This window comes from Triplophysa dalaica, chromosome 10 (genome assembly GCF_015846415.1).
Source record: "Triplophysa dalaica isolate WHDGS20190420 chromosome 10, ASM1584641v1, whole genome shotgun sequence".
NCBI classification, from domain to species: Eukaryota; Metazoa; Chordata; class Actinopteri; order Cypriniformes; family Nemacheilidae; genus Triplophysa; species Triplophysa dalaica.
Window position 1 is genome coordinate 21085966 of NC_079551.1, and position 18388 is coordinate 21104353.

At 35.6% G+C, this 18388-nt stretch overlaps 2 protein-coding genes across 2 annotated transcripts; both read left to right on the top strand.

The window, feature by feature from the left end:
• Positions 1 to 2244: 2244 nt before the first annotated feature.
• Positions 2245 to 4082, top strand: atpv0e2 (ATPase H+ transporting V0 subunit e2). The gene is made up of 4 exons (XM_056758255.1): positions 2245 to 2468; positions 2615 to 2662; positions 2962 to 3061; positions 3160 to 4082. Exons 1-3 carry the CDS (start codon positions 2365 to 2367, stop codon positions 3053 to 3055), a joined length of 246 nt encoding a protein of 81 aa, XP_056614233.1. The 5' UTR covers positions 2245 to 2364; the 3' UTR covers positions 3056 to 3061; positions 3160 to 4082.
• Positions 4083 to 4680: 598 nt separating this feature from the next.
• hoga1 (4-hydroxy-2-oxoglutarate aldolase 1) lies at positions 4681 to 11581 on the top strand. Its single transcript, XM_056758252.1, has 8 exons — positions 4681 to 4850; positions 5246 to 5463; positions 5850 to 5978; positions 7861 to 7988; positions 8116 to 8250; positions 8884 to 8980; positions 9968 to 10101; positions 10409 to 11581. Exons 2-8 carry the CDS (start codon positions 5262 to 5264, stop codon positions 10556 to 10558), a joined length of 975 nt encoding a protein of 324 aa, XP_056614230.1. The 5' UTR covers positions 4681 to 4850; positions 5246 to 5261; the 3' UTR covers positions 10559 to 11581.
• Positions 11582 to 18388: the final 6807 nt, after the last annotated feature.

The following is an 18388-nucleotide window of genomic DNA, read 5'->3' on the forward strand; positions in this document are numbered from 1 at the left end:
GCATTGCCCACCAGGCCATGTCAAGTCACCATGGCATCGGTGGGCAAAACGTATACGACGGCAAGGCAGGCTGGGGGCATGTCAGTCTCCGGCCTCTTTTGCGTTGCTGTTAGTTTGCCAACCGAGAGGTTTCAGGAGCCCCTTAAGGCGCTCTCTCCCACCAAAGCCAGTCTTCAAGGCACAGCCTCTCTTACCTTCTCATATTGTGACAGACAAAAAGAGTGTGTTGTTGCCAGGGTTCCCCCTCAGAAGTCATGGGGTCAGGACGACACACTCAGCCAAAGACAAAACAATTAGTGCTGGTCCTTGATTCTTTTTGTTTCGACTTTTTGCCTTTTTGGAGAGGATAGTAGAGAGAGACAAGAAGCAATTGCGGAGGGGAGGGCGCAGCAGGGTCCAACTGGTCCTTAATTCTGAATGGTTGTGCGGCGTTCCAAGCCGTTTTTAAAGCTGATAAAATCAACTAGACTTCGTATTTATGACACCGACCATATCATATCTTTACAGAGCACTGACCACCCCTAAAGACCTAGCTGAAATCCTATAATCGATCCTGGCGGGCTGCATGTGTACATTATAAAGCTTTGTCCTATCCATTGAGACATACACTCATGACATCAATTTTTGTGCCCAAATCTGTACGTTTTTTTCATTCCATAATGTGTATCATTCCTCAATTTTTGCCACAATAGGTGACACACATGAAGCAGAAGTTTAAAAATGTCTGAAAGTTATCTATACATTTACAGGGGATTTTTTGTAACACTTACATGAAACTACTGACTTTGTACAAAGGGCAATAAAAAAGGCACAATAGATCCAATAATTTGTTCCATTTTGTATTTTTCTGTCTTTTAATAACTCAAGACCATTCAGTTTCATAATTTATGTTTCTCTTTACCGGCTGTGTCTAAAAAAGGAGATCTACATAAGAAATCGAACAGCTTTGTGCACTTGTACCTGTGCTCCTGATAAAGTAACCGGGTGTTAATTCATGCGTTTTATGATGTCTTCTGTATTTTCATACGGATGCCATAGTCACACTTGGAGCTGTTCAAAGATACTGTATGCTTTTCAGCCATCTTGTGCTCCTAATTTGACAGAGCACCTAAAAGTTTTCAGTGCAGGCAATGCAATGTATTTATGATAAATGAATAATTATATTAAATTATCTACATTATGTATTGATTTTGGATAAGAATTGGAACGATAGGGCAATCGTGGCCTAATGGTTAGAGTCAGGATTAGTAACCAGAAGGTTGCCAGTTCAATTCTCAGTGCCTGTGGGTACCGACTGAGGTGCCCTTGAGCAAGCCTCCTTGCCCCTACTTTTCTCTCCGGGCACTGCAGGGTTAGCTGCTCACTGCTCCGGGTGTACCTGTGTTCACTACTCTCTGGATGGGTTCAAAGCAGGTGTCACATTTCGGGAATGGGTCACAATACCTGACAAACATGTCACTTTCACTTAAATAAATTAAATTACTTCAAACATTGAAATACCTTGACCTATAACCTGACATAAATCTATTATATAACATGAATTATGAAATTTGATTATCGTATGTGAAAGGTGCAAAGATTTCTGAATGCAATTCGCTTAAAGTCCGACTAGATGGTAGTGTTTGATCATTTCTGCAGAAGTTTTTTTCTATAGGCTACCATTCCTTCAACTTAGTTTCTTTGTTCGATGTTTAAGTGTTTTGTTTTGTTTTACATTCACAACATGGGCAATTGTGAATGAAAATGTTGTCACATGTACATTGATATTCATTTCACCGCTGTTTTGATAAAAAATAGACTGTTATTGTATGTAATTAAATTTATTTTGCCCCATTCCGCAATATAGGCTACAAACTGAGGGAAGCTCTGCGATATTCACTTCTCTCAGAAATACAAGAGCTTATATATAAACGGTACAATATCTGGTTCAGACTCCGCGTGTTTAAAAACTGTTCAATAAATTATCTTGACCTTTGTTTATGTCATATATCACCAGCATGTTCATGTCCCATTTAGTAATGAACATTTGCCATTCCCCGAACTTTAATCTCAATTTGTGTTTTAAATAAGAATAATTGATTTGCTGTTATAAAATATAGCAGCATATTAACGCAAAACCTCGAGATAATTGGAGGTCTCCCACCGTTTGGTCTGCGCAGCGAGTGACGTGTGACGTATATACTCCGTCTTAGATTTTCGATTGATTGACAGCCGTTATTAACCAATAGCGTGCGGTCGTACAAATCCAACCCCCCAATCAGGAAGCGGCAGGCGTGAGCGCAGGATTAGTGCGGAATTGAGCCGTAGAATTGAATAAAAACTGATTTCTTTCCCAATCGGTACTATTTTCATAAACAGGTCGCGATGGTTTATCACTCGGTGGCGTTGCCTATGATCTGCTTCACCACGCTGTGGGGTTTAGTGGGAGTTGTTGCCCCGTTTTTGGTACCGAAAGGACCCAACAGAGGGTAAGTGATGCTGAAAGAGGCCGAGCCCGTTTATCTGTGCCGATGCATCTCTTAACACATGAATTCGTTCATATATCAGTTTTATTATATTCATGATATCGCACCTGTGTTGATTTGTGATTGAAAAATATATATTTTTTATACAGTGTCATCATAACCTGTTTGGTGCTGACTGCGGTTTGCTGCTATTTATTGTGAGTATAAAACAACCGTTTGGAATGATGTTGAACAAAATACGTAACTATTTTGTCTTTTGATATTATGTATTATGTATATTATGAAGTATTTTGCAAGCATCTATCCGTTCATCACTGGATGTCATTATGTGCTATGAGCTTTATACTCTGCAGAATAAATACTAGCCAATCATAATGTTTACTCTGGATACTGGTTCAATTCATCTCTGCCTTTTGTCTTGATACTATAATTCCTTATAAATATGAAACACTATAGAATCCATTTCAATGTTGTGATTGTGTCAATGTGATTGCAGCTGGTTAATAGCGATACTGGCCCAAATAAACCCTCTGTTTGGACCTCAGCTGAAGAATGAGACCATCTGGTATCTGCGTTATTTCTGGGAATAGATGAAGGTAACCAGTGCTCCAATCACGTTTTTTGGTGAAAACTGAATTTATTTGAGGATTTATGAGTGATAATTGTGTTTGATATCTGTTTTCATATTTTTCAGGTGTCATTTGCCAATTTCAGTCGGACCACTTATTTCATCAGTCTTTTTTCTGACCCTAACACTAATAAAATATTTCACACAGTTATTCAGTTAAAACAGCCCTTTGTACCTTTGTTTTAATGTGAATAAGTAAAACAAGAGGTTATATATATATATATGTCCTGATATTGTAGTAATTAATTCCAACTACGAAAGAGTTAAACACTTCGGTAATACTATGGATACTATCATAAATATGTACAAAGAAATGTTTTAGTGATGTTATTGTGACGTCCAGTGCATTTGAGAAAATACACTTGTAAAGTACTGTTAATGTTAGTCAGTTTTCATGAAATTTTCCTTGCATCTGTGACATGCTTTATCCACATTTTCTTGTTATTATTTGTAAACATTTTACTTGTTTTTTGTTTCCAAATGTGATGAATACTGTATTAATTTATTGTATGAATGAAAGTTGTTGTATGTGTTAATTAAAGACCATGATGTTAAAACAAAACATAAGTGAACATTCTCGTGCTTTAATGTATTTAACTTCCATAAATGTAACAAATATGCACAACCAGAAGTGGAAGTAACAACATCGACTTCAATACTCATTAAATGTATTATAAGGAAACTCTTTGTATAAAAGCAGCAGTTTTTAATTATATGTCTATTATATAAATACTTTATTTACCTGTCTATATCTGTTACATCTCAAATATTTGCAGGAGATCATCTTGATCTTGTGCTACTCATTTTTGAAAAATGGTGTATTGATAAGTACAGTTTTTGATGAATACAGTGCATCTGTTATTGCCATGTTGGGATATGTTTGAAAAGTAATAATTTGTCATTTCTGGTTATGTATGCATCACAATAGTGATACAGTCATGTGATAATACAGATTAAATATTTCATATCAGTACATATGTTGCAAACAGGTCAATTTAATAAAGTTTCGTCAACAACATTATTTTGCATCTTATGGAGGATACGGTGAAGAATAAATTGAAAACTACATTTGGATTAGGCAAAATTGAATCAGAATCGGAAAGAGCTCTATTGCCAAGTGTTCTTGTGACACACAAGGAATTTGTCTTAGTGACAGAAGCTTCCGTTGCACATACAGGTTAAAAGAGTGACAAGGCACAGGCAACACAAATAAAAAATAAATGTGTGAGAGACAATACTCATTTTACAAAAATGACGACAGTTACTATATTGTATGTACGTGTGCTATACCTGCCCACCAGAAAGAGTGCTCAAAAAAAGATAAAACTTTTACTTGTAACAACGTTCGACTTGCTTGGAATAGTTCACTTTGTCCAACAAATTTAATTGTTTAGTTAAAGTAGGCTACATGTAAACCTAAAGATGATTGATGACGTAATATGACGCGCCTCGGCCTCTAGCCCCGGCTGGCTTGTTGATTGGCTGACGATGAATGAGAAACTTATTAATATTAATGAGGTGTTTTAATATTGATCTTGCTGACACGAGCACGACCTAGAGCGGAGGTAACGCGCATGCCCGTAAATGTGACCACGTGCTGCCCGTCCCACACTACTGTCACAACAACTGATAATCGGCTACAATAGTCTGGGTCATAAACGCGATGTAGACAGAGCTGCTACATTGTTTCCGTTTTGAATAGTTTTCAGATAAACTACTTGGCGATTGTGAAAGCTTTGGACATCTGCATCAACCAGGTACAGTGCGCAAAACTAAGTTTCCTTCACTTTATTGTTTATTAATTGATTTTGGGGGGTTTTGAATTTATTTATAAACTATACGGTGCAGTAGAATCTAAAACCCTAACCTACTAAAGCTGTTGCCCAGGCTAATATATCATATTTAGTTGCAGGTAAATATACAAACATATTTTGCAAAACATCCACTTCTATACTCATTAAATGTTCCTTGAGGTATTTGTTGCAATAGGTTTATTTAAATAAAACATTTATCGTGTAAACTGTCCACAATTTAGTCAGAGACTCGCTCTTCCAACCCAAATATTTGTCAATATTTAGACTTGATAACAGTGTTGATTATTAACTGCGAGCACATGACAGGTTTACGTTTACCATACGCATTTTCTCTACAGAATCAAAACCCTTAGCATGTTTACACTCCGAAATGTCAGTGTTGCATGCAGAAGATCATCCGTTTTAACATGGAGAGGTGTGAGTCAAAAAGTAGTTCAAAGACTGGACATCAGTGGAGTTTATCCTCCCATCGCCACTCCATTCACTCACAGTGAAGATGTGGACTATCAGAGACTCACTGACAATCTTAAGAAGTATGCTGACATACCGTTCAGAGGTGGGTTTACTTGATCAGATAACATTAAACATATCTATTTCTGCCATCAAATTTAAGGCACAACCAAAAGCATGTGCAATGAAATGTTAACTTAAAACCAATTAACTTTTGTGAAATATTTACTGTAATGTGAATTTTTGTGTGACCCGTATTCATGTTGACAATAGTTAACATGTGTTAGTGAGCCAATAAATCTCATGTCATGCTACAGGTTAAAGTCCATCATAACACCATTTAGAGGACGTCACCTAGCGGGCTTTTATGAAAACTACATCATAACATTTTAATTCTAATGGCAATTTAAAATGGCTTTATTTCCATTTTAAAGATTAATGTTCAAGATTTTATAAATATTCATATTTGTTGCTTCTATTTGTCATCAACAGGTCTTGTAGTGCAGGGCTCTAATGGAGAATACCCATACCTGACACCCGAGGAACGGGTTGAGGTGGTGAAGAAAGTGAGACAGGCCCTGCCTAAAGACAAGTTAGTCATGGCTGGTTCTGGCTGTGAATGTAAGTCTTATGTCTCGTGTCATGGTCAGCAGCAATACATGTTTGATTATTTAATCTATTTATTACATAAACATGTGCTGCTATTATCATCAGCGCTGGAGCCTTCATGGTAATGGTCATGAGACATCTTGATAGCACATAAATGTGCCTTGGATTATTAATAACCATGTTTTATGACACTAGATTTAAAAAATTTGGGGTCAAGGAATACGACGAGATTTGCCAGAAAAAAATTCTCCCTCTGTTAACCCTCATGCACGGTTTGATTTTTGTAACATAAATTTTGGAATGGAGTTAAGCGGTATTTGATTAAATGCGGTTTGCTTAAAAAACACATTTTGAAAACAGTTTTAGTTGACAAAGGCACTTTTTTAGTCAAATAAAAACGCCGGCTGAGGTTAAAAAAATAGCACCCGAACGCTACGACTTTGGAGGCAGCGTCTGTGCACGAAGGCAACCGATAGAAACAGATAGACAGCGTAACGGAAGTCTACTTGAATTATAAACAGAGCATCTTTGCAATAACTAAATACCATATTTAAAAACCACAATAATAATTTCTCGAGAGAAATGCATCAGAAGTTGTTGAAAGTGAAAATTTATACAAAACTATGCTCCAATGGGTGTTTCTGCCGCCATACATTTTTTCGAGCTTGAGCCTTCTCGACCAATCACGTTCCTCGCATGTTAAGGAAACAACATGTTTCTGTCATTGATAATCTGTGAAAAAAGAGCTTGTCGTAGTTTTTTTTTTTAGAAAAGTATATCTTTTTTCATCAAAAGACCCTATGAGCTGCAGAAAAAGACGCCGCCCCTGGCATTTAAAAGATGCTCTGGTTTACTCCATAGGATTGTAATGCTAAACAGACACTAGCAGCTTCAAAAAAGAAGTTAAGTCTGAACACGGCTTTAAACGTTAAAAATTTGTTTTGAAATATGTGATTCGATTTGTATCGCTACATTGTAGAATTATGATTCATCGTAAGTTGATTTTCCAACAACTAAATTTTTATTTACCAAAATACACAACACTTTAAATTATAGCTTTCAAATATAGAATAATAAAGTTAATAATAAAGAAAAGCAATAGTTTCTAGCAGCAATATTAAGAAAGGAACACTATTAGAATATACCAGCTGGAAAACTTTTAACAAAAATCTGAAGAAATAAAAACAGCTTCTATAAGCAGCCAAAGTTCTAAGTAGCCTAATATTAAGTGTTTGGGCTTGCGTGTGTGTATTTTCTGTTCTTATTTTAATAGAGACCTAAAAGTAAATATGAATTCTCACTATAACTGCTTGTTGCGCACAATACTGATGAATTACAACCTTATTATAAACTAAATTACAGGCAACAATTACTGTCCTTCTGGAACCTCCAAATTCAGTTTTTCAGGAAATCAGCGAACAACACTACTTTTTCATTGATTAAATACCATTTTTTCAAAACACTTTCTAATACTTTTTTATTTGTTAGATTTTTTACAAAACCCAGTAGCAAACATAAAGGGTGACTAATAATAATCGTTTATGGCAAAAAATGAAAATCACGAAATACAAGGTTTAAGAATGACAGCAGCGATATGTAGTTCAGTCTAGTGGGAAAAAACTAAATTCAAATGAGAAATACACACAAGGTTCCCCTCTGGGCAATATTCACCTATTGAGTATCGAAAATAAACACGGCAGTATTTCTACGGTTTGCATTTAAAGAGGACAGACAAATTAATCCAGCTACTGGTCTTTATCTGGATCTGGGTTCAAACTCTTCTGTCTTGTTCTTGGTCTTTTAGTGTCTCTATTTTAATTTCGATAAAACCTGCCTGATGGCACACCATCAAACCTTGCCTTGCTCTTATATTGCTTTTTGTCTATTCTTGTAGCCACACGGGCAACGATCCAAATGAGCCAAAGAATGGCAGATGCGGGTGCTGAATGTGTGTTAGTGGTAACACCATGTTTTTACCGCGGTCGTATGGACAGCCGTGCTCTTATAAACCACTACGCTCAGGTAGTCGTCAGTAAAGCTGTGGATGTTTCTATTGATTGTAGACTGTATAATAAAAAAGCACATCATCAACAGTGCTTCTCTCCATTGTGTTTTTATTAAATGCACTGTTGTCTTTGTCATTTCCAAGGTGGCAGATTCCAGTTCAGTTCCAGTCGTTTTGTACAGCGTGCCAGCAAACACTGGTCTCGACCTGCCTCTGGATGCCATCATTCAACTTTCCCAGCATCCAAATATTGTCGGCCTCAAAGATAGTGGTGGTGATGTAAGTGAATATATAATATTTATTTAATTGTTTTATTCACAAACCAAGAATAAAAAAAGATTGATTTAATATTGGTATCATTTACCCCAATTTGGAGTGCATCAGTATTAATATTACTGTGGCTTTGTGGTGTTATCAAAACGTCGTTCTACAACATTTGTTCAACCAATGGGTTTAGGGCAAGCCATGTGTCTTTAATCAGTGACAGATGGGGAGAGAGTTTAGAAAATCTGTTTGGATATTTTTATTTTTAGAATCACATTTAGATATGCCAGCAGTGCAAAAAATACACAACTAATGTAATTCATCCCAATGTGTTACGTTATCTGAAACATGCATAAACCAGCACAACAAAATTAGGATTTTAGGGATTGTAAGTGCTCACGCTGTTGACACCCCAGTTCTTCCCTCCTTAATACCCAACAATATTAAACAAGTTAACAATATTGAGTTCAATTGTTATCGTTGCAGTCAAGCCGAGTGTCTCCTCATACAGTAACTATACCAGAACTTACTCACCTGAAATCACTGCAGACGTTAAGATACAGCATTAGTTCTGTTTTTATATTCACCATCTCTGTCTTTATTTTCACTTTCTTCTATCACCTTAATACGCTTTTTGATAATTGATAGATCACAAGAATAGCTCTGATTGTGCACAAAACCAGATCGCAGGGTTTCCAGGTGCTTGCGGGATCAGCTGGGTTCCTCATGGCTGCGTACTCCGTAGGTAAGAACTGTCTAACTATCATTTGATTTCATGTTTCTCCAGTTTAATTTTTTGCAAATAAATGCAAGTAGAAATATTATTATTATTTTTAATTTGGGAGGAATATTGTTATATATTATATATTATATTGTTACAAAAATTATAATTTTACCTAAACACATACCAATAAATGGTAAATTCAGAAAAGCTGAAAATCCTTATGAAATGGTCTCAATTTCTTCCGCATCTTTATATTTTAGCTTGGTCACAGATTGCATGATGTGTTCAACATGTTTTGCATCTTTAAATTATTATCATGCTTTCTACGTAGGATAAGACAAATACGTACATTTAATAATAAGATAATAATTAAAACAAAAATGGGAAAAAGGTAAAAATAAATAAGAGCAAAATAACAGAAAATAGGCTCTGTATTCTGTCAGAACTATTGCAAAGTTCATATTTACAGAAATACTTTTAAAAGATTGTTACGTCATTTTTAATCACAGTTTCATGTGTCTTGTCATGCGGTCACACTGCTGTTACCGTATGAGATTTGATTTTATTGAAATTCAACAGACACTGGACTGGAATGGACACGAAACATCTAGAAATAATGATTTAATCAAAATTTGGAACTCAATTTTTTTCCATGGCTGTATATATATTATGTCTGTAGAGAATATGAAGCAATTTCAACTTGTTTGGAAACATTACTGTTGATCAAATGTCAGCTGGTGGGAGATTTTCCACCAAGTTTGTCAATTAATATACACAAGCAAATATCTGTGACACGCAGAAACTGGGGGTGGTGAGTTCCTCTGCCATTTTTATGTGCATGGGTGGAGCCAACCTGTCAATCAACCTCAAACAGTCTGTAGTTTGTCAATCAAAAAAGCAGCAGCTTCAAATTTTCCTTTTTTCCACGTGGTCATTCCAGGCCAAGTTGCACGAACACCGGCGATATTGCACTAATGTGACATTTAAGTGCCTGTGTGTTTGTTGTAGGGGCCGTTGGAGGCGTGTGTGCCCTCGCAAATGTCCTGGGTCAGCAGGTGTGCGAGCTGGCACAGCTGTGCGTTTCAGGTCGCTGGGACGAGGCCAGAGAGCTCCAGTATCGCCTCATCGAACCCAACACAGCAGTGAGCATCACATCACCATGGCAACATGGCACATTTATACCACAGCTACATTTACTGCTATGTAGGCATGATAAACATTGGAAGCAACCCTTCCCCCAAAGGAGCTGTCGAACAAAGGCCATGAGAAAGATGTTAACCGTAGTGCAAATAAGCTTTAAAAAAAAAAACTAATTAAAAACAACTAACCAAATAACAGTTAATATAATTAATTGATCATAAAGATATTGCTTCGAATAAACAACGGATTGTGTCTTTGAGAAACTGATAGATTTGACTCATTAAAATGCAATGTTTTTTATTTTCATAGGTAACTCGGCAGTACGGCGTCCCGGCTTTGAAACAAGCAATGGAGTGGTTTGGATATCATGGTGGGGTGTGTCGGACCCCCCTGCAGCCACTATCACAAACAGATATAGATCAGCTTCAAGTAAAATTCACCTCTAATGGTTGGCTATAAATATTGGTTATTAAGCACCAATGATTTGAATGCTTAACAATAAATAATGTCTTACTCTAAAATCCTTTTTTTTTTAATTAACCTCATGTTCAGTAAACTGACTAAAAAATCTCAGGTATTGTTGTAATATTAGATGAACCTATTGAAGATATTAAGGTACAACCACAAGTGGGCGCTCTAACCCACCTAGAAGCCCTCTTAGGACTGTCGGATGAGATGCAAACCTGTGATCACCTCTAAAAAGGATGAAAAGCATTGGTATATGAGTCATGCCGAGCCAAAGAGTAGATTGTCGGAGGAATGAGAAAAAAAATGGCTACGTCTTCTGACTTCTCGCTGGGAGCAAAATGACACGAAACTCAAGATGAAGAGCAGTCATTATCTCCTCTCTTTACCTCATTTTCAGTCTATTTACAGTGCTGTCGCTGTGACATTAAGTTTTTTTCCCCCTTGTCAAGCTCTTGTCTGATTGTCCTTGTTGCCAAACCTTGGTTTAACATTTTCTTTTCACATCTCTGTACATTTCTACACAACAAATGGCATGTCCACCTTTGTAGACAGTTAGTCAAAACGAACAGACCTGATACTCTGGCAAGATGCTTAAAATGTATTTGTATAACTTTCCTATCCTTTTGACCAATATTTGTCTCTTGAGCTTTTGGCCTTACCGCTTTCACACTTGCATGTACAGTATGCAAGGCATCCTTTCCCATATAGATGTCAGTCAGGCTTAAACAAGTGTTTGCCAACAAAGATGGGTCCTACTTTGCATTGTGTCTTTAACTGCTTTTTCTTAACTTTCATAAGAAAATGTTTTCACTGTAGCTATTGTGTACATATGCAGTATGTGTTGTTGTATTGTACAATTTCAAGTATCTGCATGTCATTACACTCTTGACCCTAAATCCACGACGAACTTTAAACCTACAGTGTACAACACATATGTTCAAAATAAATACAGAGTTTAAATGTTAAAGCGTTTAAAGGGATAGTTAACCCAAAAATAAAAATTATGCCATCATTTACTCGCCTTCAAGTTGTTCCAAATCTGTATACATTTCTTAGTATTGATGAACACAGAAATATATTTTGAACCAAACAATTCTTGGACCCCATTGACTTCCATAGTAGGAAAAAGTACTTTATGTTTTTTGTTCTGTTGAACACAAAAGAAGCTAATTTTAAGATACAGTTCTGGGGCACTTTTGACCACCATCTTAATTTTTCCCATGGTAGTCAATGGGGTCCAAGAACTGTTTGGTTACAAGTATTCATCCAAGTATCTTTTTGTTCAACCAAACAAATCAATCTATACAGATTTTGAATAACTAGAGAGTAATGATAGGAATGAGTAATGATCTGTTTTTTGTTCTTATGTACTAACATAAAATGCTGTACTTTAAAGGGATCATTAACTCACCCAAGATGTTTCAGACAAGTATACATTCTGTTGTTCTACTATATACAAAAAAAAAGATACATGGACAAATATTTTCAAGCAAAGATTTCTGGGGCACCCATTGACTACCAAAGAAAAACTACTATTCAATGGTGCCCCAAACTATTTTGTTTTTCACATTCTTCAAAATGTCTTCTTTTGTGTTGAACAATACGTATACAGGTTTGAAATCTATTGAAAGCGAGTAAATGATGAGAGATATTTCATTTTTGGGTGAACTATCCCTTGGGTTAAAATGGGTTAAAACAAAATGGGTTAAAACAACCCAGTAAGTTTGGGTTGAAAGAACCTGGGAAATGTTATTTTATGACCTAAAGGCTGATTTTGTACCTTTTCGACCCATCACTGGTTTGTATTGGATAGTGGTATATGTATATGTATATGTATATGTATATGTATATGTATATGTATATGTATATGTATAGGTATGTTTGTATGTATGTATTTATATATATATATATATATATATATATATATATATTCACTGTTAAAAGTAACACTTTCAGCGTCATACAATTTTTAATATATTGATGGTCATAGGTTTTGTTTACAGTTGCTCTCCAGAAGCAAAGGTTGTGTTCAAGTATTCCTAATCTTTACTGGCTGATAAGTATTAAGGTTCTGTGAGTTCAGAGAAATGTAAACAAATATGCTTATATGTTATGTAGAATTATTCATATTATATTTAATTGTGCAAATCAATTATCACGATAAACCATATTATCAAATAGGTGTTCTAAATAACTATAATTTCTTTATTACATCTTCGGGATTCTCTTACATTTATAAGACCTAGATTTTTTAACTTGTTTACAAATTACTCTTCACATCTTTTTCTTCTTTTATAACATATTAAACATTTACTAGTGTATATTTAACTTCCCATTATTTAAGCTTAAATAAGTCTCAACACAGTAATAGTTTTGTGGTGTACAGGTCAAAACGGCTTTGACTAATTTAGTCTATACTATAGAGTCAAGAGTTCTTCATGTGTTTAATAACAATTATAATCTCTTAAGTCCTTTAACTGATTATTAAAAAAGCACCAACACATGCAGAACAATGAAAAAACCTTACAAGAACATTGTGTATATTTGTAGTCAAGACACCATACATCTACTTTCCTAAAACACAACATGCGAAAACTTATATGTGAAATAAGTAAATGCAGAATCAGGATACAAAAAGAAAAAAACACCCGGAAGGTCCACTACAAGGGATTCTGCAGTGTGCATAAAATAAACACTTTTATGAGGTCATGAGAGATGAGGTGGCACCAAATTCAAACATATATATATATATAGAAAATATACGAAAGCGGTAAGAAGGGCCTTTTCATGCGTATCTGATATACATTAAACAATTTTTTCCTTAGCTGGAAGAACATCATAGGTCAGAGAACACGCGTCTCACATGACAATGCAAACATGGAGGATGTAGTGTCAGAGATATGAGGAGATGGCAACCTCTGTATCTGTGGGCGAATTTCAAATAGTAGAGAAAGTTTCAAACAGAGTTTCTTCACAAAAGCAGTCAGAAAGTGTACTGTACAAATGGCCATCGGTGTAAAGTAAATTTGCCATTTATGACCACGCGATGATAGAGGACTAAAAAGTAAAACATTTACAATTTCAGTTTATATTATATATATTGTCTTTACTCTCTTTACCACGAGTGTCCCAAACACACAATATGAGACCTTAATACACAAGGTGATTCAAAAGGTTCTTTGATGCCATATACAAATCTTTTGGTTCCATAAAGAACCTTTAACATCGAACCCTTTCTGTTTTAAAAAGGTTATTTGTGGTGAAAAAAATGTTGTTCCGATTTTTTTTAAATTAAAAGAGACCTTTGACTGAAAAAATGGTTCTTTTATAGCATCCCCGTGAAGAACCTTTTAAGCACCTTTCTTTTTAAAAGTGTACCCTACACCCCAGAGGTCAGATATATCCCCATAGAAATGAATGGGCAATGTTGCAAAATGACTCCTTACGCAAAACTATATTTCATTTTTTCCACACAAAAAACATGAAGCTTAATGAACAGTATCTCCTCAATTGACATCCATTCAAAAACAGTCTCTTGTTTCCTTTGCATTGTTTTGCTAGCCTTAAAGGCCCTGATAGTATTTCCGGAAATCACCAACGGATAAGTAATGCAATACCTATACTGCCACAGTGTGTGATTCTGGACATCATAATAAAGGTTAGACATGTTGTCACGTTCCGTCTGTTTCCATGCCAGTTTTCTCGTGTGTTCCCCCATGGACTCAGTTTCCCATCACGCTCCTGCATCTGTCCGTGTTTGTAATCATCGCACCTGCCCATCATTAGCCTCATCACTGGACACTATAAATACTCAGCCTGTCCCTTGTTCATGGTCTTGTCTACTGTTTACGTTATTTTGCTGGCTTTGTACCTACATGTTGGACTACCTGTATTTATTACATTGTTTCTTTTGGACTTTTCATTAAAAGTATTCTTTTTGGAAATCCTCCCTTTTTGGTTCCTAGTTGTTCCTAGACAATGATAAAGGTTAGAAAGTAAATTAAGAATAAAGCCTCACTCCGTACCGAACATTACTAGGGTGAAAATCTTTGAATCTGACAAACCATTAAAACATGCATCACATTTTTCAAGTAAAATGATACTTGTAAAATTACATTTAAACAAATAAGCAATACAGTTGAATAAGAGTGGGCGTACATTGGCCTTAATACTATAAATGATTTTTCTATAGTTTATACTGGTCGTATAGTTTTTAGTGCCTGAACCAAGAATGCAGTACATTAAAAACTGCTTTGAATGGCAGGTGAAGGCAGAACATTTCAGTATTTTGCCATGGCAACAGACCCTATGCTTAGGAAAGCGGTTAAACTGTTGCAACACTTCACATGCTACCACATTGTAAGGTGATGCAAATAATGGTGAATACAAATGTCTCTATGTCAACAGAGTGGGGTGGATATAGGTTAAAGTCCATTTTAAACGCAATCAGAAGTTTTGTGGAAACAGGAAGGTGTGAAAGGGGATTGGCAACCAAAAGGATATTTAAATGCTGATAAATACTTCCACACATCATTTACTGTATGAAAACACATTTCTGGGCATAACTTTGTGTTGTATTCACTTATGTTTTAATCTATTGTTTAACTACCGTGGTAAGAATAACGACAGTCATTTTTGCGATGCAAAAATTTAGAAAATGAGTGACAAGTTTCTTATGGAAAATAAAATATCTTCACGTTCTCTTTAATGTAATGTATACTAGTAAAAAAATGAAGGTATAGACAAATATGTTGTTTCTATCCTGTGTTTCTGTGGGAAAACAACACTACAAAAATAATTGACACAATCAAGATCCTCAAATTCAATCTCATTTGGTGTTTGAAATGTAAATCTGCCCGTTGTTAAATATAGATGTTCAAAGTCTTTTAAAGTGATTGACACAGCAGAGCTCAGATTTTTTTGTGTGTTTTGAGAAATAATAACAGGACATCAATCAGAAAACTAGCCAGCAATAAATGTTCTCCGCCTGTCAGTCATTGGCTTTGCTAACACAGGGTTGGCTGACATGTCTTTTAAGCTTTTAGAGAGAGGGGGAGTGCGTTTTAAGATGACAAAACCAGCCAAACCTTCACCACTTGTGGTCCACACTTTCACAGCTCAGTTTAATCCTAGAGAAAACGTCATTCCAAAAGTCTTCCTCTTTATGTTTAAGTATTTTTCTGCTCTCTAGTATTACTATTATATCCGTTAAACATTTTGCTTTACGTTTATTTCTCTGCAAATTCTTAAAATAAAACAACATGCTAAATTAAGTCTGCACACACTCAATTTGATTTCTGACCAGATACTAAAGCAATCCCTAGCAAATGTCTAGGACGTTCAACAAGAATTTCTACATAATGGCATTTGATAATTGTGTATTACTATGGTTATCAATGAATATTTATGAAATTCCTCCCCCCAACCTTAGTCATGTCAAAGCACATGTTGGTTGTGGTATGCAACAAAGACGGCTGTGTTCAGGATGTAGATCAGTTTGCTATAGCTAGTTTGTTATATTCATTTTGCATACAGTAATCATAATAAAAGACTGTTTGATTTCCCCCCGACACCTCCGGATATGAAGACACGGCTAACAAATCTCACAAAATTGGGGTGTCTTTACATGTACAGTACTACAATACATCTACTTTGTACCATAATGCAGGTACTAAGACCACAGAAGCCTAAAACCTACATAAAGGATTACATTGAGACACTGCAAATAAGAGGGCTGCAGTTATCCCAAACAACCCGTTCAAATAAATGAATACGATTTTTTATCGGTAATCTATTGAATCATTCAATTCTCCACATTTGGCATACAAATGCATTAAAATATTAGTAGATTCCGCCTGAGCTTCAATGTAAGTTTGCAAACAGCACAGCAATCCTCGGCTTTTGTGTGTGAGGATTTAGGAGTGAAGAGGAGGGAGGGGGATATTGCTTTTTTGCCAGCTAATGGTTTACTAAATTTGGCTCTCCATCTGTTGGCTCTTACAGAGCTACCTATTCCCTAATCTATGAAGAGATTCTTAGCCAGGAGATTTTGTAGGGGAGTGGGGGAAAGGGCTTAACCCCTGGAGTGTAGATAACATGGATGTTTGCATGATATATGTTGTGTACTTAATATTTGTGTATTCAAATGTTGTTGAGGATTAAACAATTAACTTGCACACTTATGCATGTCATTTTTGTGTGCATAAAACATCCAACAAAGCCATTTGTTTTTGAACAGTGAAGCAAACTTTCAATTAAAACCTATAGCCTACATGAAGAAATGGCAGTGTGGCTGTTGTTTTCAGAGAGTACAATCTGTGCAATGCTCATCAAACCAATTCCAAGTGACGGTTGCCAGATAATGAGGACTTATGTAGCTAAATTTGTGAGAATTTTGTGTCAGTCCGTTGCTTTGATGCTCAACAACAATTTGCAAATGACCCAATTATTTTTAAGAGTGCGCTTTTGGGTGTGTTTTTATTCGAGGAAGCTGTCGACATTGCACACATCAGTATGTACATTTGATTAACTGCAAGTGGTTATTTGACAAAAACGTTACGTTCGGTTTTTTAAAATGGTGTCAAGCTTGATTTAAAAGTCAGTTAGATGGCACATTAGCAATGGGTCTGCATCCTGAACAGCTGTTTTAAAAGTAACACTTTCAGCGTCATACAATTTTTAATATATTGATGGTCATAGGTTTTGTTTACAGTTGCTCTCCAGAAGCAAAGGTTGTGTTCAAGTATTCCTAATCTTTACTGGCTGATAAGTATTAAGGTTCTGTGAGTTCAGAGAAATGTAAACAAATATGCTTATATGTTATGTAGAATTATTCATATTATATTTAATTGTGCAAATCAATTATCACGATAAACCATATTATCAAATAGGTGTTCTAAATAACTATAATTTCTTTATTACATCTTCGGGATTCTCTTACATTTATAAGACCTAGATTTTTTAACTTGTTTACAAATTACTCTTCACATCTTTTTCTTCTTTTATAACATATTAAACATTTACTAGTGTATATTTAACTTCCCATTATTTAAGCTTAAATAAGTCTCAACACAGTAATAGTTTTGTGGTGTACAGGTCAAAACGGCTTTGACTAATTTAGTCTATACTATAGAGTCAAGAGTTCTTCATGTGTTTAATAACAATTATAATCTCTTAAGTCCTTTAACTGATTATTAAAAAAGCACCAACACATGCAGAACAATGAAAAAACCTTACAAGAACATTGTGTATATTTGTAGTCAAGACACCATACATCTACTTTCCTAAAACACAACATGCGAAAACTTATATGTGAAATAAGTAAATGCAGAATCAGGATACAAAAAGAAAAAAACACCCGGAAGGTCCACTACAAGGGATTCTGCAGTGTGCATAAAATAAACACTTTTATGAGGTCATGAGAGATGAGGTGGCACCAAATTCAAACATATATATATATATAGAAAATATACGAAAGCGGTAAGAAGGGCCTTTTCATGCGTATCTGATATACATTAAACAATTTTTTCCTTAGCTGGAAGAACATCATAGGTCAGAGAACACGCGTCTCACATGACAATGCAAACATGGAGGATGTAGTGTCAGAGATATGAGGAGATGGCAACCTCTGTATCTGTGGGCGAATTTCAAATAGTAGAGAAAGTTTCAAACAGAGTTTCTTCACAAAAGCAGTCAGAAAGTGTACTGTACAAATGGCCATCGGTGTAAAGTAAATTTGCCATTTATGACCACGCGATGATAGAGGACTAAAAAGTAAAACATTTACAATTTCAGTTTATATTATATATATTGTCTTTACTC